Source organism: Rhipicephalus sanguineus, chromosome 3, assembly GCF_013339695.2.
Source record: "Rhipicephalus sanguineus isolate Rsan-2018 chromosome 3, BIME_Rsan_1.4, whole genome shotgun sequence".
In the NCBI taxonomy this organism is placed as follows: domain Eukaryota; kingdom Metazoa; phylum Arthropoda; class Arachnida; order Ixodida; family Ixodidae; genus Rhipicephalus; species Rhipicephalus sanguineus.
This window is the reverse complement of record NC_051178.1, coordinates 215,149,132-215,175,481: the sequence shown is the minus strand read 5'-3', so window position 1 is coordinate 215,175,481 and position 26,350 is coordinate 215,149,132. Positions and strand designations below refer to the sequence as shown.

The following is a 26,350-nucleotide window of genomic DNA, read 5'->3' as shown; positions in this document are numbered from 1 at the left end:
CAGCCAACACGATGCGCGGAGAGTTGGCGACGGACTGGCGGGGTGCGTGCGCGCGTGTGGTGGGCGGCCGGCGCGGCGTGGCGAGGGCTGAACGGCTGAATGGCATGTGAGGCGGCCGCGAGGACTTCAAGTTGTCAAATTAAGTTTGGCTCGTTTCTCGCACTAATAAATGCTTTTTGAGTTGTGAAAGGCCGCGCTGCATTTCCTCATTAGGCCAGACGGCGAGAACCCCAACACTCCCTAGCCGCCTACGTATGAGCGCTCTCCTGGTCGTCTCCATGAATTCTAATATACCAAAATCGGCATAGCAAAGGATCAGTATATGACGAATACGATTCACTGGTCATGACAAGAATAACGCAAAATGCCTGTCGCGTGCTTCACGAAATCCTTTCCTTCAGTCACATGTGGCGCATACCCGCATAGCACAGTTCATGTTAGGCGGGTATGCGCCACAGGTGATTCACAGTCTCAATCAACACAGTAACAGCGAACATACACATTGAAAATTCCGGCAGATCACACACATTTGGAGAATCGATATTATGACTTGAACATTGATGCATAAAAACGCAACAATGTCTGCTTCTTACTCTACATAAAAGATCTTTTCGATGCGGCCTGGGCATCATGAGACCTCGTTTCGACGTCGTCCATGACAGCAGGCGCCATAGATCATTTCTTCGTAAGAGGCATCCGCGATTTCCAACAGATGTACTATAATTCATATTTCACTGCACATAGACCCCACATCGCCTCGATCACGAACGACCTGATCCGATTACAAGTGTTGTCCAGCTGCTCGTGCTGATTGATCACTGCGATGATGAACTTATTCAAGAACTGTCAAGAACCCTTGCACACATGCACACGGGTTCGTGAAACGTGCGCACGTTCTCCGTCATAACTGAGAAGTATAAGCACTACATATCAGGTTACCGCTTCTGGTGTTTGTAATAACCATGTTGCTGTTGGCATCGTTACGCAACTGTAGACAACTGGTTATATAGCATATATGCGACTCTTCAACATATGTGTTTGTGTATAGCATTTGCACATATCTTCAGCGTCATTCCATAACGTTTCGCTCAATAAAAAGTTAAGCCTTAGTCACCTTCCCGCCGGATGCTTTGCATGACATCGATTCCCACTGTACGTGGAATCTGCCAAATTCTTTTGCGAGCATGGCGCGGCGCAAAGAAAACACTTAACAGCTCCTTTCATAAAAACAATCATCACAAGACGTCGATGCTACACATCCTGACCCTGCCGCCGGAGAAACGCATGCAAGAGAATAGGTAGCGTGCTTCGAACCAATCGCTTGCGGAAAGTCTAGAACAATCGAGAAATTCGAATATGACGCAACGTGAAGCAAGGACGCCAAACGAACACGCGACAAAGGCCTCGCTCTTTACCAAGCCTCCGCTGTGCTAGACACGGATGAGTCGTGTCGAAGGATGTCGAAGCCGAGCGCTACACCATATGGGTGCATGGCGATGGTGCACTCTAAGAAAAAAGAGAGTCAAAAGAGGGTCATGGAACAGTGACTCTCTTCGGGTGTCCATCTGACCCCTTTTGGAAGGTACAGTCAGAGAAAGAGAGTTCGCATTTGGGAAGGAGTCACTGGACCCTCCTGAAGCGCGTTTCGATTGGCTTCGGTATACGGAAGAGCCGCCGTATACGCCATACATATCGCACGCTCGCCCTTTGGCGCCGTTGTGGCGCCTTGCTCGGCAACGTAGACGGGGTTGGCGCCGGGGTGGCGCGCCGCTCTCCTCTCTCAGTCGTCTCAGTCTCCTGGTCTATTGGAATGCGCTGCGTGGTTGCGTAGGTTGCGCGTCTTCGGTGATGTTGACGCCGGCTCGAGCCGTGCACGAAGTGACGCTTGGAGGGCGGAATATTCATGGAGCTGCGGACACCGACAACGGGTGCCAGTTAACGGTGAGTGTACTGCTTTCGTAGGTACTAATTATACAGCTTTAGCTGGGCGTCTGCAGCAACTTTGCGGAACCTGCCAGCCATTTCCAACAGTAGCCTGTATCCGCGGGGCTGTTTCGGATGCCCAACTAAAGCTGTCAGTTAATGAGTTGCCACCGTTATGCGCGTTGCTGTACAAGCTCCCATAAAGTGAGCGATGGAAACAATAATCGAGGGTCATTTCTTGCTGATCGCACGTCGTGTCTGCACTACTGAAGGTGCAAGATGTCGTTTTGAGATGCACTTTAGTCTACTTCATAATAACATTTCCATCGACGCATTGAGTGTACAGCGTGCTTCCACGCGTGGGAACGTGGAAAAAAAAAAGTCTGTGTACAGAACGCTCAGACGCAGTATATGTAATGGTTTTTGTTGGCTTAAAGACGGTAGTTTGAGGTGCAGATATAGTACGGCGGCTTCCAGAACCTACGCGGTAGTCATTCAAGTTGGACACGCCTCGCCGGTAAAGTGAAAAAGCTCTGGAATTTCGACGGCGCGCGTTGTTGCGGCCGCCGGCGTGCACTCTTTTCCCTCGTTTCTGTTTGCTGTTTTCGTGGTTTGCATACACTGCGATGACGTTGGGCGCTATAACAGAATCGAGTGAGTGTACGTTATTGTGGGAGTTATGTGCGCTAATTCTAGCATATGACATGTCTGATCTCGACGTAGACGGCGTACGCACGCGCTGGGTGTCGTTCGGGCCCTAGTACTCGCATCTATTTATCTGAGCATTTAAGGATGGGTTACGTTTGTAAAACATGCGGTCAATAACCGCTCACGGTATGCCCCTGGCTGCCGGAGGATGTGCTTTGTTGTTTTGTTGTTAGCCTTTATTATGTCTGTGTGAACCACTTATTATGTAGGTTTTGCAAACCTTTACTGCAATTTCATTTTCTCATCATAATATCACGTTCTGCTTTTCAGATACCGTTTTTCATGTGCTCACGCTGGACAGGAGCGACAACCTAGCAAGCCACAAGTCTGATGCCTCAAGCCGTCACCACTTTTTGATTTATTCTTAATCACAAGGAATAAATATGGAAACATGATGGCGATTTCTGCTGTTCATTTAGCACCATATGACACTGTGGACATCACAGTCACACATTTTAGTTGGCTATACTCATACAAGCATGTAAATGAGGAATACCCAAACTTCTTAATCTGAAATCACAGACCATCTTTTCGCGCTTTCTATATAACTTTGCTGGAAAATATGTGTTGTTTTGACGAGTTTTATTGAAATAATGCTAGAACTGAACTATTCTTTTTTTACAGTCGCTGGGCCGAACGGCAAGTATTATTGGACTTGCTTAAAATGAATACTCCCCTATTTTCAACAGTAGTCGCGCAAAAGTAGAGCAAGGATCAAATGAGTAGCTTAAAATACTTGTGGAGTCGCTTGATGCTTCGGTGTGGGTCCCTTGACCCCCCTAGGAGCGTTAGCGGCAAGAGTCGTCTGACTCCCTATAAGTGGTAACGTGATCCTCCCGATGAGAGTCTTTGCACTCTTCCTAGAGGGTCAGGGGACTATCCTTGAGCGAGCCGACCCTGACCCACCAAGAGAGTCACCGTGACTATTTAAAGAGAGTCCTATACGTGGCAAGTCAGAACTCTCCGAAGAGAGTCACGCATACTCTTTTTTTTTCTTAGAGTGTGGTATGTCAGTCGGTATAGAAAGAAGTACTGTGAGATGACGCAGTGCGGGCAGTGAAGAAGGGATGTGAGGAAGTGACAGGCCTCTCAGAGAGCAGTACCGAGAAGAGGTATGTAATTAGTCGACAGCCGAAGGGAAACCCTAGCCAGCGCTACAGTCTACGTGGGCTTATGTGCAACGTGTTTCCGGAAGAGGAATCTTCGAGAAACGCCGAGAATTCGGCATGGGCTGGGCTGTGGGACAAGCTTTGATGAATATAAAAGGACTTTCAGTGTGCTTGCATATTCTCTAATTCATGAGTATGTATACGGAGCGCGATTTGCGCGAATTCATTTATTTATCAACACTGTAGGTCTTCTGCAGACCCATTCATGGTCTCCAGAACCTTAAACATATTTACGCGATGGCGTTAAAGAGTTCGTTTCGCAGAAATTCTGGTGTCGGCGGCGTCAGGGTCATTGGTTGGGAGCGAAAAGTCACCGTTGTCCGTGAGCGAAAATTCGAGGTAGATGCAAATAAAGAAATCAATGAAAATGTCACCGTGTAGCCGCAAGGGCGAAGCAGTGAATGCGAGGGCAACAAATTGGAATGTCCCGCGAAGAACGGCAAGCAGCTCGATGTTTCTCGCGCGCTGCGCAAACGCGAAGAAGGACGCACGAAAAGAACGCACAGGTAGACACAGGACGAGCGCGACCTAACTGTCACAGTTGTTACTGTGTGTTTGAGGAGCACGCTGCAAGTGTCGACTATGCACAACCAACTAACCCCTTCTTTGGCTCTTCAAGCTAGCAGCTCATTCCTTTCACAAACGCGGCCGCTGCAGCGAGTGAAGTTGTTGAATTTCCCACGTTCAGCCCGCAAGAAGAGGAAGACGAGTTTTGGGCCAGCGAGCGCGTGCGCTCGTTCTACCCAGGGAAGAAGGAGCCATCTTTACGTTCTGGGCTCATGCAGACGCTAATAAACGTCTGTTTGAGCTTGTAAGTCCGCGAGGGTTTCGGCACCAAATGTAAAATATGTGGCACAAATAACAGCCGACGCGGACTTACAAGCTCAAACAGACGTTTATTAGCGTCTGCATGAGCCCAGAACGTAAAGATGGCTCCTTCTTCCCTGGGTAGAACGAGCGCACGCGCTCGCTGGCCCAAAACTCGTCTTCCTCTTCTTGCGGGCTGAACGCGGGAAATTCAACAGAAGTGATCATCGTGCGCTCTATATCTTCAACGCAAACTTTGCAGTGAAAGCACAAGAGGTATGCAAAAACCGCCTGCTCACGATATAAGCGCGCGAGCATGGGCGACCACGCCCTGTAAGGCAAAGTACAGGTGGTACAGTTAGGACGCGCTTGCGCATCACAACTCCGGCGAAAAATGACGGGGCAACGACCTTTGAAGCTAGTGTGCCTCGATGTGTGCGCCCCCCTTAGGGTGTTGCCATTCTTTGAAGGGGCTGATGCCGCCACGACGTCATTTTTTGCCCCGCGTCTCGTGCCTCTCAGCGCAGCTGCCGTAGAGGGGTGAGACGCCGGTAAAAAGCCGTGGGCTAAAATATGGCAGCCGCGCCGCAGTAGACGCCGCAGATGTCCTCACCCTGGACAAAACGCGCAACAAAACGCGCATCAAGGCACCCTATTTGAAGCGCAATCTTCGCGCCATCTCGCGAATAATAAGGAGAACACGCTGAAGCGCCTCCAAGCTCTGCGCAACGTTACTGGATGGCACGGAGGAAGGAAAGAGAGGAGAGGGCATGCCCAGCCGGCGCGCTGCGGGAAAAGTGTGGAGGAAATGACGTCATGGCGGCCATATTCACTGGGCACAATGGCGGCGTTTTGTTATTGATGTGGTGCGGTGCGGCATCGGTCCGGCGGTTCAGCGGCGGTGTGCGCGTTTTCGTGGGCCTCGCACCTAACCGTGGCGTGCTGCAGTTGTACGACAGCATCCATTCTTTGTGCCGCATTGTTAGCTACGCGGTGTTCTCCCGGTGGTGGCTGTAACCAGAATTCTGAACTAGAAAGCGTGGAACGAGCGCGCGTATACGTACTTACTTTGGATTTGCAGTGTCCAGCAAAATCATGCTGAAGAGCCATCATAGAAGATAGCAACTGTGCTCCAGCCTCTGTTCAATGAATGCCTTGCAGGTCAGTGACAGGTATGCGGTGTTGGTAATTATGACAGCGGACGATGCATTTGCGGCCCGCAGTTCCTTATTCAAGACTGTAATTGAACCTTGTTTTTCATGTTCCTTTACAGTTACGGCATGCTTGTGCGTATTAAATTACCTGTTCTGCTTCGCTTAAGATGCTCGCTTTTCGCAGTATTGTCTGTATTAGAGCAAAACTCGTTAAAATGTCTACTCACACCTGCACAAGGTCACCAGGTGCACCTCGTTGAATGCGCGTCGGACAAAGCCGTTCGAACGATGGTGACCAAATTATTTTAGAACTCAAGACAGAAGGAGCAAAACACATTTTAATGACACTTATGACAAGTACAAGTACGGAGGAAAATTGTGAAGTACACATCGAGCAGTACATCTACAATTCAGTGACGTGCAAAAATATTTTACCACAAATATTTGTGACTATAGCAATCCGAAAAATCTGTCACGTTGTTAGTCTTTAAAAACAAAAAAAGAATCACTTTTGTTGAGCATTGGCAGCATGTATTTCAAGCCTTCTTCGGGGAGGGTGTAGGTGTACCATTCAAATGCAAATTAGAGACTGAATACGGATGTAAGAAGCATAGGTCAGCAAAACTTGTGGAGCCCACTCAAACTCACTTATCAAATATTTTTTGCGCTTAGGGCTCATTCGGACTCACACTCACGAAAATTTTCTTCAACCGGACTCACCGAAGTCAAATTCACCCCTCACAGCCTGATCCGAGTCTGACTAAGCTCCGAGTGAGTTTATTCATGAGTTAGCCTAGAATTAGCTTTTTCAACCATGCTGTCACTGCTCTTTAACGCCAATACCTCACGTTATCGGTGCTCTTCCGGGCACCTTTTGATACAGTACCTTCGAATAGTGAGTGCTCGCAAACCAGTACAGTCATTTTTCTTGAAAGGATAAAAACATAAGATGTGTTTATCAAGAACTTCCCTAGAAGAGTTGGCGAGGTGGGTAGGTGAAGGCATCTCCATCCGCAATTCGCGCCTCTGATCAATAAACATTTAAATGGGGCATGAACGTCACTGCTTTGGAATAGGTTTGAGTAGACGTGAGTATAAACGTGAATTCAGGTAATGCTGATAGTAATGCTGAAGACTAGTAGATAGCTCGGCAAAAACAGTGGAACTCACTCAAGACTCACTAAAGAAATATATCTTGTGCTTTGGGCTCGCTCAGACTCGCCAAACTTTTTTCCTGAGCCTAACTTACTCGGACTCACACTCATGAAAATTTTCTTCAAACGGACTCACTCGGACTCACCAAAATATTACTCACGCAGACTTACTCAGACTCGCGGCTCGACTCTGAGTGAGTGGACTCATGAGTGAGTTCGCCAACCTGTAGTAAGAAGTGGTGTGCAATATGAATACCAATACAATAGGGAGTACACACAAGTGTTAGACTTCTGTGGGCTTAATTCTGAGAGAAGGGCACATGATCATTTCAGTGTAATGAACATAAAGTGTACCCAAAACACAGTTTTGGTGCATTACACCCATTCAGGTGTGGGATGCCATAGTCATTTCATCCAATTATAAACATATCCATTGATTAATTGTGCATTGAAACGAGAGGCAAGCACAGAACATCTCAGTATACTCAGCTGCATTTAGACGTTAGGGCATCACACATAAGAGCATCATCACACATAAGAAACATTGATTTGGACTACAAAAGCAGATAGCAGAGACATAGGGAAGATAGAAAAAACGATATTGTTACTTAGCCAATTAAATGTTCGAATGGAATGCTATTGCCCTTTAAACTGGGTCAGTTTTGTGAACATTTGGCGCACCTGACTGCTGTGAAAACTTTGCGTTGTCTGCTTACCGACATGATATAGGCGCACATTCAAGTAAGACTCTGCGACACTTCTTAAAAGATGGACATAGTGATTCTCCAGTGGTGAATTATCAAACATGTGTGTGTGCAGTTCTGCAAAGAGTTGTTTATGATGCAGTGATTCAAGCACTTGGAGTACAAGGTCCTGCAAGAGTGATCTTGATGCTAACATCTTCATGTGCACAGCCCATCGAAGAAGAGATTCTGATTTCTTGCAAATTTCAAGGACACTTTTAGATGGGTAGTGAAGCGCCCCCCTGCTTTTCCTTTGAATGAATGCAGTGTCTGCTGCACCTGAAGTGCTAAACAATGCTTCACTACAATGGGCACACATCAGCTTTGAGCCCAGCTTGTTTGCCACATAGCCAGCAATGTAGGCAACAGCCCGACTTCCAAAATCACTTATGTGTTCGAATGATGCACAGTAATCATGTTCGCTGACTACATAACTATGCTCAACGGTCTCTTCAGACAAGAGCTGCCTCCTCTGAATGGTGGCATTCAGCAGTTCTGTTGCTGAATGCCTCTTGGTTGAGCTGCATGACAGTATAGTTATGCGGTCCAGCACTTGACAATTGCCAGAAACAACATCAGACAGTTCATTTTGGACGATCACTTTTTAAATGCTGCTTGAAATTGTTGGGATGTCGGGTTGTCGTTGTGCCCTCCATGTGCTCTAATTAAGCCAAAAAATAATTCCAAATGATCCTGGCAAATTTTATGCCCAGGAATGTACTTTAGTATCTTCTTTTTACAAATGAGAAAATCATACATGGCTAACAGACTGTTCATGCATATTATGAAGCCCAAAAAGCCAGTTTTCCGCCCCGTTTCTATTAAATTTCTTCTGTTTGCAGGCTCTTTCAAGAGGGAAAGGTATCGTATTGTGCTGTCAAACAATTCTTTGATGTTATTTACATTCTGTTCATTGACTGGTTTTTTCCACCCTCCCTGATGCATGCTGCGGGAATTGAGTATGTCAAAGAGGTTATTAATAATCACTAAAAATTCCTCAGTTGCCTCCGAATTTGCGAATCCTCTCAAGCACATTGCCCTACATTCAGCAATTGCTGTTGCCACGGATAGGCTCATCACCTGGGCTGCCAGGCGGACCTTCATTGGTTGCCTTTGCCACTCGATGTGAGCCCTTCGCAACTTATTTGCCAGATGCACTCCCTCCTTATCTTGCAAGTCATGAAGTGCTTCTATGTGCGCCCACGATACAACTTTTCCATCCTGGTTAATAAAATATTTGTGGTGTGCAAAGGCATTTCTCACCAGCTTTAGCATGTGGCAGGGATCAAGAAAAGCTGCAACTGGTTCGTTAGTAGCTGGGTGCTTGAAGGTTGTTTGAAGGTTCTGAATATCTGCAAAATTGCAACCTAATTCTTGAAGCATTGCAATGTTAGCTGGCGCACCATCGCATGTCAGAGAAACAATCATGGCCCCTGCTTCATGAGCTGTCAGCAAGCTCTGCTTAACTAAGTTCGCTCGCTGCTCACCTACAAGCCATCAACTAGGAAGTAGCCAAGAGGAACTTTCCAATGGCCATTAATGGAGACAGCCATTATCACGAAGGCGGCTTTTGCCTGTGGCAAGCAGTCACCTTCGGTTCCTGCGCCCATGTCTACATAGCCTTCAAAGTGACCGCTTTGCCACTGTACCTGCTGTCTAATTGACATCTCGTCAACTATGAGGCTGCATACAGCTTGATGTCCTCGACTGCTAGTTTCTAAGCATTTCAATTTTAATGCAGTCACAGCCTCTTTAGAGAATCCCGCTTTTCCTTCAACACTCTCATACCATTTTCTTAATGTTCGAGGGTGTGGCAGGCATGTGTCAAAGACTTCCCTTACATATTGATATGCCCGAGGAGAGTAGAAGTTCAAGGTAAGAGCAAAAGCCCTTAGCTCAGGTGAATACTTTCGGGGGTGTTGTCCTGTCTGTTTTGCGATCTGTCGTTTCAAAAGATGCTGATTTGCTGCACCTAGAGTGTCAAGCACTGAAACCTGCTCTCTGAGCAAAATGTTTTCTTTGGTTAGTGTTTTCAAAACTGATTTCAATTCGGCATTTTGTTTTTTAAGGCGCCTCTTGGACTGCTGAAGTCTTTTGATTGCTTTCCTTGATCTTTGCTGCTCTGAGGCAAGTCTTGCTGTGCGAGCTCGCAAAAAAGCCTTTTCAGGGGTGTCGACCTACAATGCAAAACCAGATAGAACAAAACACTAACTTGTCAGGTGGTAACGTGCGTCACTTGTGAAAGGCTGAAACACTTCTAATAACAATATGACTGAGCCAGGGAATTTGGACATTGAGCCATAATTTTTCCTTATTCCTGCTCCTTCTGTTGACACTTGCACTTATGGTATTTAAAACATTCAAATGTAGGACAACCTTGTACTATCATATCTTGGTCGCCTCTAAAAAGACCTCATCGATATTAGCCAACCATTTTCTATAACTTGGAGCACAGGTCATTCGTCATTTAATATTGCAGTCATCAATTGATTTGTATGTCATGCAGATAAACATGGCATGTACAGTTTGCATGCGTTGCTTTGATCAAATTATGACTTTAACACCCTTTCTTGTCTTGTTATTTTATTAGTTTACTGAACTAAATATTGGGACTGGTTGTGCTACTCTTGATGTATACACGTGCATTGCTTTGGTCTGATAGCTTGCATTTGTTCATCTTCTTTACCTTTGCCTGCTTTCTTTTTCTTGGTGTTTCAAATGGTGCCGGCATGTCTTCTGGCCTTTGTAATTCCTGTGGAAGTAGATGATACCATCTTAATAAAAAAACGGTTATTTGTAATTCTGACAATGCTGATATTCACAGGGGCTTGCATAGCCAGTTTTAAGAGGTACTGCTGCACACTTAATAGCATTTTGAACTATAATTGAACTATTAAAATAATTGAACTATACTGCTTCTCGAAAAATTGAGGTGGGCTAGTACATGCATTGCTTCTTATCAGGACACTGCAACCACATAACTAAAGAGAAAGTGCATATTATGTTAGTAAAGCCTCAGCTAGAGAAGGTATCACTTGGTATATCATTCAACATTTATGTCACGTGGAAGTGTGTGTTTACCTGCTCATGGGCCGGCTCCCATTGAATACCAGCAACTTGGCCGGATGGACCTGGTGTGGCGATGCTGGCCTGTGCTTCACTCTCCTCACCAATATCCATGGGAGTCTTTTAGAAAGAGCACGTGTTAGAAATTTTTACTTCTACATCAACTGTAACATCAGTTTACTTATAACAGAGGACAAGCATGCCTGATGAGTAGAACAGAGGTGAATTTTCACCTGTACAAGTGCTGGCTCGATGAAATGACTGGCACTTAGGTTGGAGGGATCTGGGTCAGGTAAACTGATTGGATCTGCACTTTCATGCTGTATATCCATGGCTTCCTAAAAGCAAGAATACCTATGCTATTCAGTGGTTTGCTCTTCAGCAAAGTGTTCAAAGTAGTGAGCTAATGAGCTTAATAATAAAAAAAACGAGAGGGGAAAAGTGATGTGCACCTGTTGGAGTGTGGACTGCCCGTGGAAGCCTGCAGCTAAGTCAGGCGATGCAGGTGTGGAGAGGCAAGCTTGGAGGCCTTCATGAGAAGTTGCAGCAACCTGATAGTTATATATCACTGCTAGTTAAAAATGCCTTCATGAAAAGCTGTACAAAGCATTACAGATGAAGCGAGGCATTGAAACTGGAGGAATGAGTGCAATATAACTGTCATTCCCACAGTTTCTGCATATTGCTTTATTTGCATTGCATTGTACAAATACACATTGAATTCTAATGCACCAAGTACAACCACAATATTTTATTGTTGAGTGGCTGCTTCAAGCATAACTTGGCCTGTAAGCATATTATAATGATCAAGTGAAGTGTTTACCTGTGCAAGCAGCAGCAAGCCTTCAGCGCAACCTTGCATGAGCTGAGGGGAATCAAAGGATGAATCGGTGCTTGCTGCATCAGGTGCTCTATAACCTTGTTGTACTGGATGAGGTAGCTGGGGGATTAAAAACTTAGTATTACAATTGTAGATCGGATGTAAAAAATAAAACAAGAAAAGAAATAACAATGGCACAGGGGTTGCATTACTTCATATCAATATAAATTAACCATGTATACGTGATGCAAGAGGCACTTACAAAACTCTTGCTTTTGATTACCACGTTTATATCTAAATTTCTAGATGCTGGTTATGAAATTGCTACCTTAAGTTTTTTTTTTTCACCCCACCAATTCGTGCACAGAGTACTAACAGGTATGAGTATGTGCTGTTAAATTTTAAGAGAAAAATATAATTTCGTCAGTGATGTCAAAAGAAGGAAGCCTGAATAGATATGAACTGGTGCATGATAATTTGTTTATTTATTTAATTGCTTATTTATTTATTTTGAATTATAACATTTATTGTATGTCAATCCTTTTTACCATCATTTACCACTATAATGCTAGCGACATACAGGTATCAAGATCGTTTACCAGAGAGAGAAAAATATAAATCGTGAACTATGTATAAGAGAACGGAAATCGGTTCCAAAGTTCATTCATTCTCACCAAGAGAGTAGGAACTGCATGCTCTCGTAGGCGGACTTTGAACGCGGACGTGCGATCAAAATGCTCCTCTAAGAAATGCTTCGAACAAACATGAGCTTCCTTGGCAGGTTCCCGGCGAATATGCGGGGGCCAAATTGCTTCTATCCACTTTGTCCGACGAACGGCATCTTTGGGAAACCTGATAATGGATGGTTACACAACATATGTATTGCACAGTAATGTATACACGCAGCATAACATGTTATATTATAAATCTACAGAACGATTGCCACTATGCGAATTCGCTTGGCCTCTACTCTAACGCGTCCACCGAATAAGTAAATTTACTTACAAATGGTAGGAGGTGGCTGGTACTCCTTGTGAGCCGCGCGACTTGCATCCTGGCACACAACAGCTGGGCATTGCGGCTGTGACCGCGCACACAGCGACGTGCTCGCAGTGGAGCTTCGAGGGATAGTGCCAACGCAGTAAGACGTGCCGCTCGTACTATTCGAAATCCTCAGGTGTACACAATCATATCCTGCTTTCGTTAAGAAAGGAGGAATGCTGTGTTTGTTTACGGGCGCTGTTTGAACCGGGCGGGCATCCTTGAAGGCTGTGTCCGCGCGTGAACCACCACTTCACCACCAAGCAAGGCGCTTAGCTATGTTCCCGATAAGGGAAACAGAAACAAGCGCCTTCTCTTTTCTCTAATAAACAGGCAATTATCCCGGAGTGTCATGAGTGTGCATATTCAAATGGACTTCGTTGAATAACCAAATGCCAAGTGAATTTGCGCCAAAAGAAGACGTCGCCAGACAGTGCGAATTCGAAGCCGCCCCCGTGAGCGGGCCCCCCGTATCTTACAGCAGAACGTGAAGTTGCCCCCTGCGCGGGCCCCACGGTCCCGGCGCCGCGCAAAGTTCAATGTAAACACCGTGCGCACCGGCGCGGCAGGAGGAAAGGCTCCTCTCCCACAATTGACCCCAAGGAATCTCGGGAGAGGGATTTCGACGAAGACGACCTAGAGCTCGGGGCAGTCGAACCTTGGCTTGGGCGAAAGGAAGACGTACGCGACTCGAGCACAAAAGAAGTAAATTCGGACTTTATTGTCTTTTACGTGCAGAAGCGAAATTAGTTTGTGATTTGGACTCTTACTTAGCGATGTTGAATATCGAATAAGCCATTAGCTATGTAATATTGATGACAGTACCTTCTGTGTGTATTCTATTTTTTATGTATATTCGAAAAGTAAATAGCCGAAGCGAAAAGTGTACATGTGCATCCCTCTGGTTTCCTTCACTTTACTGACGGTGACGACACGGAGACCTTTTTCCCTCGCCTTCCGTCGGCTGGCTTTCTCTGCCATCCTTGGCGGCTGTGTCCGCGCGTGAACCACCACTTCACCACCAAGCAAGGCGCTTAGCTATGTTCCCGATAAGGGAGACAGAAACAAGCGCCTTCTCTCTCCTGTTCTCAAATAACTAGCCACTTATCCCGGAGACATCTTCCCTCGCATTCGGCTGGCTTTCCCCGCCGCCCTTGGCGGCTGTGTCCGCGCGTGATCCATCCGGGAGACCTTTTCCCACGCATTCCTTCGGCTGGCTTTCCCAGCTTTCGTCCTAACGCGATCCTCGCCTTTAAGTTCTCCGTAGGTACCAGTGCGCGTGATCCACACCAGAGACATCTTCTCACGCACCTTCAGTTGGTGTTCGCTGCTTCGTCCTAATGAAATCCTGGCCTTTGGGATATCCGTTGAAAACAGTACGCTTCGGACATAAGGGAAGTGAAAACAAGGAGGCCGCCGCAACCTCAACGGGCTGTCACGTATACATGCTCCACCGACGCCGATTTTAGTGGCATAACTACGGGCCTCCGGGTTTATTGCAGAGAAGACATGTTTTTGTATCGCCGTGCCTAGCTCACAGCCTGGCCGAAAGTTCCATAAAGCCCAAAGAGAAGCGTAAAAGAAAAGCGATCTGAAAGAAGCTGTACAAATTTCGGCGCCTGGTTCGTTGCGCAGCAATGAATTGGCTGGTCCGACATAACATCTTTATTTTCACAAGAAACTGTTCAAATAAAAAAAAAACTTAACGTGCAACTAGCGGAGTGCAAGAGTACAATACCCAGACGGAGAGATTTCGTCAGCCGTATCGCGGCAGAACAGCGCGTTAAAATCCGTTCAGTTGGTTTCGGATAGCACCGGCGCGCGCGCCGCGCAGCCCACGTGCTTTTCGAGCCGGAGAGAGAGTCGCGCCTTTCGCTTCACATTCGGATGTAAACAAGAGAGGAGAATTTGCCCAGTCAATATGGCCGACTTCCGGCTTCACCACGGCTTCACAACGAGTGACGTCAGGGCCTCTCCTCAGTATATTCCTTCCTCCATGCTGGATGGGGACAGTTGGAAAACTCGCGCGAGGAGGCGGCCGCAGATCATCGTCCATTCCAGATGTCGCTGGCATCACTTTGCGACCACGTCACGTGACCCTCTCCGCGGCGCAGCCGGCGTCGCGCGGAGCAGACGAAGCAGCGACGCGGCTATCACGTCACGTAAACAGGGCGCAAAACGATCGCAGTGCCCCCACTTTTTGGGAGACAGCGAACGGCCACGCCGCTTCCGTGGCGATCCCGTGCAGTTTTCCAACTTTCTCCATCTATAGTAACGTTGGCTCTGCGCACCGCCAGTGGTAATTGGTATATATAAGTAGCTCGTCATTATTATGCTGAGGGACATATGAACCATGGCCGAGTCGTTTAACGCGGCGCGCTGCGGTGCGAGGGGTTGCAGGTCCGAATCCCCGGTCGCGGGATTCGGAGAATATTTCTTCTGAACTGATTTACAGCGAAAGCCGTTATGAGATCACAACAGCCGTTTTTGGCGCCGCAGTTGTCCGCGGCCGCCACCGCCGCCGGTGTGCGTAACCGCTATTGTGCGAAATAACAAAACGAAACGAATTGAGAAAAAAGTTAGTTTAACACACCGCGAGCTGCTGGCTTCAGCACAAGCCTCGCTCATAGCGTCAATCCATATCGAAAAATAGCTCTCCGACGCTCGCTTGGATGTCGCACCGCGTTCCCCGCTCGCCCTGTGAGAATTAACTGCCAGGCTAGAGGGAAGACACAACGCGCGTAGCGTTTCTCTTCGCGTTTCACGGCGTTTTGGAGTGCACACCGAGTATCGGTGTTTATTATGTGCTTGTTGATATTATATTTGGGCGGGATTCACCATATGCGGTGTCCACGTATATGTTAACATCAGCTACCGCGAGCGTTAAATCATGATCATGGGCGTTAGTGGTCAGTACGGAGATGTGCCACTAGGCGTCTACCTGAGTGGGTACACGTCAGGCGGTGCTACGTATGCCAACAACAATAGATATTGTACAAGGTCTGATATACCACTGCAATAAAGCATTCAACTACTTCTGTGACGACACATTTCACTTTCGTGTTATACCGATTCCTATGACAGAGGGATCAACCACCTTTTAACACAGGAGTGTTTTATGCCGGGGTCCAACACGGCTCCACTGACGTATTTCCGTCACGGATATGACGTAAAATATAAAGACTAACAGTGGACCAAGAAAAACACCACAAGTAAAGATTCTGTCATCGGGAATCGAACTTACGACCCCTCGCTCCGCAGCGCGAAACGATTCGGTCACGGTCGGCACGTTCTTCGCTATGCTAACGGCGGGCTGTTTATATAGGCACTGACTACGGTGACGGGGCCCGTCAGCGCAGTACCGTCGTAAAAGGGACGGATTTTTGGTCGCCCACGTCGTGTGGTGTTCGTGGCGTAGTTGGTTGGCACGCTCTCCATGAAGTTTTACGGCTGCAGGTCGTCAGTTCGATTCTCCAGTTTTTTATTTCCTTTTTTTTTCAGGTTATGCGTCAACGTCAGCGTTACTGCTCTGACGGAATCGTAACTTTTTCGTTCATGTCTGCGGCGGTTAGAGAGCCCTACAGCGTTCGGATGATGCGCTATTCCTATGCGACCTTGGTTCTAATCGCGCTGAATAAGAAAATTTTTCCTTTTTTTTCTTTTGTCAATATTGTTTCACAATGCCGTCCCGAGCTTCCGGCTAGTCAACTATAGTTACTCATTCGTGGTAGCACGGCTCAGCGTGGGAGAGCGGAGCCCGTTAATCAGCCTGTCGCTGCGCCGCTGACGCTGCATATCAGCATGCCGCCAATGTCGCTGCGTCGCTGCTCCGCCCCCTTCCCCCCCCCCCGAAATGTTTTCGTACTGAAGTGCACCACCGACCAAAACAGCCACCTGCACCTGAAGCCTTCCTGGATTTTTTCTAGAATTGCTTTCCGTGGTCGAAAGAGATCTCGGAGGGAACATTGCTGATTTGACTGGCTGTCCTCGCTGCGCCCATGACGTCCCTGTAACTGGCTGCGCAGCGCATGACCATCAGCGGCGCAGCGACATTCTAATTAACGGGCTCCGTTCTCCCATGCTGAGCCGTGCTACCACGAATGAGTAACTATTGTTGACTAGCCGGAAGCTGAGGACGGTATTGTGAAACAATATTGAAAAAAGAAAAAAAAAATGGAAGCATTTTCGATTAGAACTGAGGTCGCATAGGAACAACTAGGCTTGTGCGAATAGTAATATATTTTAGGTCCGAAGCGAATTCGAAACAACTTTGAGTAGTAGCGGGATTTGACTTTCGGTTGAATGCAAGTGATAACCTGTAAAATATGTTAATTAAAATGTACTATAATTAGAGCATATAAGCGGGTATAACAAGCTTTTAAACTTAAAGAATGATAAATCGATGTGAGGGTAATACAGTAAAACCTCATTAATTCGAACTTTTATTTCGAAATCCCGCATAATTAGAAGAATTTCTATGGCCCTGTATTTTGCAATGTAAATCTGAGTGGATAATTTGAAGCGGCGGTGAGAACCAGCCCGGTTAATTCAAAAACTTTGGGTGCCATGTGCCAATTCCCGATCCCGATTTAGCCGCAAATCCGCAGAAACGATGGCCCTTAAGAGCCACAAGGCAATGCAATGTAGCGATACTAATGAGTGACAAGTGAAGCATCCCAGCCTCGCTGCTGCCAGCGCAAGAAAAAAACAAAACAAAAGGCGGTCTCGTGGTAAACTGAAATGTGCGCCTGCGAAAAAGAAGACGTCCTTCACTGCAACACAGTGGTGGCACGCGGGCAGCATGACGAATGTTTCTCAGGTCTCACTTACCGGTCGACCCCCGGAACCTCACCAGTTACCGAACTTCGAAAAAGAAGTGAGGATATGCTCGCATATCATGAAATCGTAACACAGTACAGGCTGAATCGGCAAGTATACCCAGGTGCGGATAGATCGCTCAATAAGAAAGACGAGGTTATGTGGCGAAAGTTGCAGACGGGGGTTTTTCCAAACCCCGTACTTTACAGCAAGTGGCACCCAGAAGTTTTCCGGTCCCAGTGCAAATTTTGTGATGAGGCAGCGAATTTGGTCCACATGGTGTGGACATGTCCGAGTCAGAACGATGGTTCCCACACACTAGAATCCTGGGAGGCCCTGCTCCGCAACCCAGACCCCAACGTCCAGCGGGACCTCATCAGTCAAGCCCTTGCTGCTGCCGTGTCTCAAGGGATTCCGGCCGACGGCTAGGGGCGACGGGCAATGCCTGACGTAATTGACTGATATTAAAAATAAAGTTTTTTCTCTCTCTCTCTCTCTCAACGTCAGTGCATCATGATTTACCCATTCTTTCTGGTAAAATAAAGAATGTAATAATGGCCAGTGTGACGGAATTCGCGATGTGTTCCGGGTGGAAGAAGAGGATCATTGAAGCTTTCGAACCGAGTTTTCGAAGTAGGCGTTGCTGGCAAGTACTCCGCCAGCAGTGCAAGTGCACATCACGGTAAAGCACACCTCTACTGCAGTGAAACCACCTTTACAGGGGGTTACATGTGGTTTATATACGTCTATTCGTTCATTTCGAATACTTCGAAATTTCCTAGAATTTAAATTCGTTTCGAAGCGAGTTCGAATATTCGAAGTGCTCGAATATTCGCACAAGCCTAGGAAGAACGCATCATCCGAACGCTAGGGCTGCCTAACCGCCGCAGACATTGACGAAAAAGTTATGACTCCGTCATAACTCCGTCAGAGCAGTAACGTTGATGTTGACGCATAACCTAAAAAAAAGGAAGAAAAAACGGGAGGAATCCAACTGACGACATGCAGCCCTAACACTCCATGGAGAGCGCGCCAACCAACTACGCCATGAACGCTTTTTTTTCTTTATCGCCTTACACAAGTAACTACTACGCCACGAACGTCACACGACGAGGGCGTCTAAGACGAGCAAAAATCTGCGGTAAAGGGGCCCCGTCACTTTTACTATGGTACTGCGCTGACGGGCCCTGTCACCGTAGTCACTGCTTTACGATGACGGGGCCCGTCACTATAACTAAGTCGCTATTATGACGGGCCCCGTCACTTTTACGACGGTACTGCGCTGACGGGCCCCGTCACCGTAGTCAGTGCCATTTGATGTATACATCATTTGTCGGTGGTTCTACTCAGAGATCGGCGTTACAGCGTGCTTTCGTTATCACTAGCGAGATGGCGCGAAGGGCTCGAAGAGCGTAAGAAGAGCGTGCTTTAAAGGTCGTCGCCGTTGCGACGAGCGCCCGCCTCTACAGGGCGCGGTTGGCGTGGTCGCTCGTGCGTGCGTTCATCTCGTGATCGCGGTGGTTCGTACGTCTTGCGTTGAGAGCTCGAAGGTCACTTGGCTCACTGCAGCGGCCGCTTTTGCGAAAAGAGCTTGGTGCTCACGCAGAAATAAGTTACAAAGGTGACATTTCGCTCTCATCCTGTGTATGTACGTTCCGTGCGTCCTTTCTCTTGAGCAGCGCGTTGCAAGTTTCGAGCTGCTTGCCGTTGTTCGCGTGATATTACAATTTGTTGCTGTAGCATTCATTCCTTCGCCCTTGGGCGAAAGAATGCACAGCAAACGCTCAACTGCGTCTGTGAAGACACGTTTCACTTTCGTGTTATAGCGATTCCTATGACAGAGGCGTCAGCCATGTTTTTTTTTGTTGTGTTTTTCGAGCCTGGTGGCACACATGTCACCGCCCCGTTATAATGGGGACGCTCATAGCATCCATCCATCCATACATACATCCATTCATCCATTCAAGAGCACTGTGAGAGGAAAGTGTGAATATTAAAGGTGTGTTCATGTAGCCTCCGTAATGTGTTTGGCGGTAGGTCAGTGGGCTAAACGCCCGCCAGCCAGCGTCGCGGACCGAGACGTCATGAGTTCGACTCCTGTGAATGGAGCTTTTGTTGCGATAGCAATTATGTGGACAGTCTTGGCTGAGTTTTGCCGTCGCCGCCGTAATGCAAGGTATATATATATATATATATATATATATATATATATATATATATATATATATATATATATATGTGAAAGCCACAAAGAAAAATAATTCAGAAAAACGTTCCGACACGCGGAATCGAACGGGTGACCTCTCGCTTTTGCAGCGCGCGGCGTTAGCAGTTATGCCACCAACAGCACCTTCTTTCAGCCTGCTAGCGGCGAGCTATTTATATACACTATATACTTCAGCATGCTTTTTTAGTTACCACATAGATGGCGCGACGTTAAAGATCGTCGCCCCGCTCCTGCGAACGCCGTTTCTCTTCGCCCTACAGGGCGTGGTCGCCTTCGTGCGTTTATCTCGAGGAAAGAAGGGGGCGGCCGGGGGAGGGGGGGGCTGGAGCGGGCGTTGTATGTCTTGTGCTTTCCGCGCGATGTCCGCGCTGAAGTCACAGAGCGTACGAAGGTCACTTCGCTCGCTGTAGCGGCCGCGTTTGCGATAGGAGCGCGCTGTTCAAACAGAAATAAGTACCAACTGTGACAGTTAGTTAGCGCTCGTCCTATGTGTACCTGTTCGTTCGTCTCGTGCGTCCTGCTTTATGTTTGAGCAGTGCGCTTCAAGTGTCGAGCTGTGACGCAGGAGAGTTCGCGCTCGTCCTGTGTGCATTCTTTTCGTGCTTCCGTTGGGCTCGAGCGACGCGCTGGCAATTTCGAGCTGCTTTCCATTCTTCGTGTTGCATTCCAATTTATTGCTATCGCATTGATTGCTTCGCCATCGCGGCGAAACGGTGACTATTTTTCTTATAGCTTTCTTTCCTTTGCAACTGATGACGCTCATTTTGCTGACGTATTTCAGTGACGGAAATACGTCATGATAGTCCTGGTGGAACCCGGCATAAAACTTTCGTGTTAAAATACAAGCCTGTTTTACAGCACGAGGACAATCTATGAGCATGCACCATGATTGAGCTTTTGAGCAGGCGATAACGCGTCGCATAGAGCACGTCATCCAAGTTCAGAGGTGGTAGCCTATTACTTGGGTGCCGTGGTCATCTATTTAATACGTTCACCCATGTAATAGGCGGCATAAGTTAAGAGGCAATATCTGTCAGAACCCGGGAATCATCTGAAGCAGCGCTACGAAATGCTCGCCCCGTTCTCAGGCTTCGAATATTAGTATGGGCTTATTTTTTATGTAAAATACAATTGCAAAGGAAATAACAAGGTCATACTTTCCACTCTTCAGGAGCAAATATCCGCGTTTACTATCATGACAGATGTACATGCTGTTATTATATTTGAGGTTTGCCATACACACTTCTGGCCTGCACCTTAGTAGTGCAGAAGTTTCGGAGCAAAAGTTGTCGGGATTCTGGCGTTGAAGTGATTTTGTTTGTCATACGGATGTAGGGTTCCTTCGAATTCACGAAAATTTCTCTTTAGCGCCACTGGCAGCGCTCTCCTTTTGATGGTTGTCGTTACTGTATCAGACCACCGACTAGTTTTCTCCTCGTTCTGTCAATCACATATAATGTTCTATAACTCATTTACTATTCAAAATGATTGCATACAACCCAGCGCTCTTCTCCGCAAAAGTTAAATATTATAAAAGAGCAGAAGATATACCAGCGAAATTCGGGATCCAATAACCTCCACTCCTCATCGTGCCTTCTATCAGCGCAGGCTTTCTTGGAATTAATCTTTTTCAACGGGTCCTCGCTTATTCTGGCCATTCGATTCCAATTTAGCCCGCGCTTTTCCTTTGCACGCCGCTCGTTCCCCGATCGCTCAGTCTTTTTTTTTCTGTTTTTTTCTGCATTGCCGCCGTGGTGCTTATTCTTCTCCGTCATTCAGTGCCTTCTTCTGTCTGCCTTAAGAGAAACACTAAGAATACGGGAAAGGTATTCTCAGACGGCGAAATTCTTCCTCTTATACACAACACAAGGCCTGTCTCTACAGCTTCAAATGGTTGTGCCATGATTAATCTAAACTAGATTGTTTCCGAGGCGCCCCGTCCAATGAACGGAGTCCAGAAGAAACATTTACGCTCTAATTGGTAGTACGGTGCCTTCTCTGCAGACTTGATGCTTCATTGACTTGCAACTTTCTGAGTTCGCTCTCCTTTTTTTTTTGTTTTTTGAAGCGGGGTGTCTTTCTACTCGCTGTGATTGCACCGATTCTTCTTTTTACGCTTCGGAGATGACACGAATGTGATGTTGCTTTTTGCTTTGTGTTCTTTACACACGCTGGTGGTCCCAGTGGTATCAAAGTAAATTAATAAATTTACAGAAGCTTGCAAAGAGGGATGACAATACTGACATGAAAATGAGTGATCGCGAACTGACGTTTGCAAGAAACTTTCACACGTCGGCGGGCTAGTTGGTTGGCATCCGTGATTGAGTGAGTAAGCGCGACTTCACTGCGACGCCCAATGAAAACTGTCCACGCCTCTTCTCTTTCCATGTCAACTCACTCTTCCGTCAATAACGCGCCGTGAAAAATAAACCGAAAGAAAGGGGCGGGGGAAGTGACTAAAATGGAGAAATAGATAGGCACACATTTTCCCAAAATGAAAGAGCTCCTGTCGACTCAGTACTATGACAACGCGCACCTAGCTCACGGAAATAAGTTGCATGCGACTTCGCCTTTCACATCCTTTTTGCCCGTTTTAGATTGAGAATTTATACGTGTGCCTGCGCATGTCTGATAATGACTGAAAAAGAAATTCGTCGAAAGACAAGTCGCGACCCCAAGGTCGCGCGCTCTAAACCTGGCCGCGTCGGCCACATTTTAATGGAGGCGAAAATACTCGAGGCCCGTGTACTTAGATTCAGGTGCACATAAAAGAACTCCAGGAGGTCGACGATCGCCTCCACTGTACGTAAAAGAACCCCAGGGGGTCGAAATTTTCGGAGCTCTCCACTACGGCGACCCTCATAATCATATCGCGGTTTTGGGACGTTAAACCCGAACAGTTATTATATTATTGTTGTATTTTGCCATAACACACTAAAGACGTAATAACATATGTCCTAATGACTCACACCAGCAAAACTTCATTTGGGTCAAATTAGCTGAAAGTAATCTCAAGCAACGCCGGCGTAGTGGCAGGGCTGGGAATCATTTAATGTTCTGTTAAGCTGTTTATTGGACGGCACTCGGCGACAATGCGCTATGGCGACAGTCAAGGCAAAAGCACGGGCTCCGAGCGCGAGGGGCGTTTAGAAGAGGACGACCCACTAGGAGCCCATGGAGAGCGCAACCGTTAAACAGTACCAATTGCTTCGCCACAATTACCCCGGGTACGAAAAGCGAGACCAGTCTTCGTACTGGTCCCCTCTTTATTATTTTTTTTGTGTGTTCTGGGAGCAATAAAGATACCACCACCACCACCGGTCATAGTAGGCCTTGAGGCGCTCCACGTTGACTATGTCGCGCCCTCGACGGTGCATTTCCGATGCTGGTTCGATGGGTTCGATCAGGTAGTTGACCGGCGATGTGCGCTCGACGACCCGGTAGCGGCCTTCGTATTTCGGCAGTAGTCTTGAAGAGAGGCCAGTTGCAGTCGTAAGGACCGAGAGCCATACGAGCGCTCCGGGGAGGAACGTGGACTCAGAAGTGGTGGTGCCACCGCGAAGGCTCTTCTGCCGCTCTTGTTCGTGCGTTGTAAAGTTCTTTGCAAGCTCGCGACACTCTTCAGCAAGCCTGGCTAAAATAGGCGCGCAATCAGATGGATCCGGCTTGTAGGGTAGTATCGTGTCAGTGGTGTGCGACGGGTGCCTTCCGTACAACAGGAAGAAGGGTGAAAAACCAGTAGTGCTCTGAGGGGCGGCATTATAGGCGTTGGTGACGAAGGGCAGAATGCCATCCCAATTTGTGTGATCGGCGGCGACGTACATTGGGAGCATGTCGCCGAGCATGCGGTTAAAGCGTTCGCTTAGGCCATTCGTCTGCGGGTGGTAAGCAGTAGTCTTGCGGTGAACAGCATGGCACTCTTTGAGAATGGCTTCGACGACTTCGGACACGAAGACACGGCCTCGATCGCTGAGAAGCTCCTGGGGTGGACCGTGACGCAGCGTAAATCGGTGTAGCAGGAAGGAGGCAACATTGATTCATATGAATTCCTACCAACTAGCACAAGTCAGGAACCTTCGTAGTCGTAGTAATTATTTTCTCAGAAGTCAATTACGAATTTTTTTAGCAGCCTCAGTGGTGTCAAGGAAGTGAGCACGATCTCAGAAGCAGCACGTCATTGAGTGTACTCTCTGATGGCACGGCCTCGATCGCTGAGAAGCTCCTAGGGTGGACTGTGACGCCGCATGAATCGGTGTAGCAGGAAAGAGGCAACATCGCGCGTTGCAGCCGCTGGGAGGGCAGCGGTTTCGGCGTATCGCGTTAGAGGGTCAACGGCGACGATGGCCCAACGGTTACCAGCCGACGTCAGAGGAAGTGGTCCATACAAATCGATGCCCACGCGCCCAAACGGACGGTTAGGGCAAGGTAATGGTTGTAGACCGACTGGTGACACGTGCGTTGAAGGTTTTCAGCGTTGGCAATCGGGGCAGGAGCGGACGAACTTCTTCACGTAGCGGTACATCCCTCGCCAGAAGTATCGTTGTCGAATGCGGTGGTAAGCTTTGAATACCCCAGAGTGCGCGCATTGCGGATCAGAGTGGAAGGGCTGGCATATTTCAGCACGCAGACTTCGGGGTATCACAAGTAGCCACTGGCGGCCGTCGCGGCGTTTAATTGCGTCGGTGCAATAGGGCGTCACGAATGGCGAAATGGTGGGCTTGACGATACAACGCGCGAGTGGTTGGTGTTTGCGACGGATCAGTGAGCAAGTCTCTCAGCGAGGCGATCAATTTATCCTTGCGCTGCTCGGTAGCGATGGTGTGAACGTCGATGGAAGAAACAGCAATGTGAGATACTGAGCAGGACGCATTGTCCTCAGGCAAGGGGGAGCGCGAGAGGGCATCGGCGCCAGCATGCTGGCGTCCGTTGCGGTACAGCACGCGGATGTCGTAGTCTTGAGGGCGAAGTGCCCAGCGGGCGAGACGGCGCGAGGGATCCTTCAATGACGACAGCCAGCATAGTGCATGATGATCGGTGACGACATGAAATGGGCGACCATACAAATAAGGTCGGAATTTTGTAAGGGCCCAGATGATCGCCAGGCACTCTTTTTCCGTGACGGTGTAATTAGTCTCGGCTCTAGTAAGCGTACGACTTGCGTAGGCGACGACATATTTGGGGAACCCTGGTTTGCGCTGCGCAAGGACAGCGCCATGGCCTACACCGCTGGCGTCCGTGTGTACCTCCGTTGGGGCCGTAGGGTCGTAGTGGAGTATGGGAGGAGACGTTAACAAACGACGGAGCTTTGCGAACGCGTCGTCGCATTCGGACGACCACGAATGTAGGGACCCGTTACTCCCAAGGAGCTTCGTCAGCGGCAATATGATGGTGGCAAAGTTGCGTATGAAACGCCGAAAATATGAGCACAGTGCCACGAAACTGTGCAGTTCTTTGACGGACGTAGGTTTGAGAAATTCGGCCACGGCCCGAAGCTTGACCGGGTTGAGAAAGATTCCGTCCTTGGACACGACGTAGCCTAGGATTGTCAGCTGCCGTGCTGCAAATCGGTACTTCTTCAGATTCGGTTGGAGGCCGGCGTTGCTCAAACGCGTCAAAACATGCCGCAGACATTGAAGATGCGTGGAGAAGTCCGGAGCGAAAACGACGAAGTCGTCCAGGTAACACAGGCACGTGTGCCATTTCAAGTTGCGCATAACGGTGTGCATCATGCGCTCGAAAGTCGCGGACGCATTGCACAGACCAAACGGCATGACGTTGAACTCGTACAAGCAGTCGGGCGTGACAAAGCCTGTCTTCGGCTGAGCGTCATCAGCCATGGGTACTTGCCAGTACCCCGAGCGCAAATCGGGAGATGAAAAGTATTCTGCTCCTTGGAGGCTGTGAATCGCGTCGTCGATTCGCGGCAGCGGATAAGCATCCTCCCGAATGATGTTGCTGAGCCTTCGGTAGTCCACACAGAACCGTCCTTCTTGGCAACGAGAACAACAGAAGACGCCCACGGGCTGTCGGAGGGTCGAATAACGTCGCGTCAAAGCATATCGTTGACTTGCTCATTAATTACTCGACGTTCTGTGGGAGACACGCGATATGGACGTTGCCGCAGTGGTGGTTGGGCGCCAGTGTCGCTGCGATACGTAACAGCGGACGTGCGGCCGATAGAAGTTTTCCCGACATCCACATGCCCTACAATGTGTCGAAAGGTGTGACTTCGGCGTTCCCCTTAAAGTCATATTGTGCTGGCGCAGTCTTTCGTGGCGGAGTCTTTCGCAACCCTCCGTGTCATGCTCTGTTGGTGTGGTCTATATGATCCCCCTCTCCGGCGGCAAGGTGTATATAGGCCAGTCGGGTAAATGCATCAACGAAAGAATCCGCCAGCACAATAGCACTTTAAGGGGAACGCCGACGTCACACCTTTCGACACATTGTAGGGCATGTGGATGTAAACCGTTCTTCGACAACACTGTCATCTTGCACAAACAGAGATAAAAGGGCACGGGAACTCGTGGAAGCGTACTTCATTAAAGATGCGAGAGATGATTGCATATCTGAGCCGTCCGTTTGCCTTTTAGATTGTGAACTACGTAAGCTTAATCAGTTCTTTGACTACAGGTAACTTTTGCGCATGCGTTGTTGGTTATCAGGTGTTTGAATTTTCTCTCAATAAACTTCAGTTTTTAGACAGCGCTCGTCTTGTGTCCT

General features: G+C 47.9%; 1 protein-coding gene across 1 annotated transcript; it reads right to left on the bottom strand.

The window, feature by feature from the left end:
* Positions 1-1,411: 1,411 nt before the first annotated feature.
* On the bottom strand, positions 1,412-12,829 carry LOC119388277 (uncharacterized). Its single transcript, XM_049414297.1, has 9 exons — positions 12,550-12,829; positions 12,219-12,396; positions 11,548-11,664; positions 11,177-11,275; positions 10,958-11,062; positions 10,740-10,844; positions 10,345-10,410; positions 9,631-9,835; positions 1,412-1,506 (listed from the first exon to the last, which is right to left on the bottom strand). The coding sequence occupies exons 1-9, from the start codon at positions 12,618-12,620 to the stop codon at positions 1,412-1,414; spliced, it is 1,041 nt and encodes a 346-aa protein (XP_049270254.1). The 5' UTR covers positions 12,621-12,829.
* Positions 12,830-26,350: the final 13,521 nt, after the last annotated feature.

Coding starts and splice junctions, on each gene's coding strand:
- LOC119388277 (XM_049414297.1), bottom strand. CDS start 12,620: ATGCCCAGCTGTTGTGTGCCAGGATGCAAGTCGCGCGGCTCACAAGGA. Junction 12,397..12,549: donor CCAGCCACCTCCTACCATTT/GTAAGTAAATTT, acceptor ATCCATTATCAG/GTTTCCCAAAGATGCCGTTC. Junction 11,063..11,176: donor GGCAGTCCACACTCCAACAG/GTGCACATCACT, acceptor TCTTGCTTTTAG/GAAGCCATGGATATACAGCA.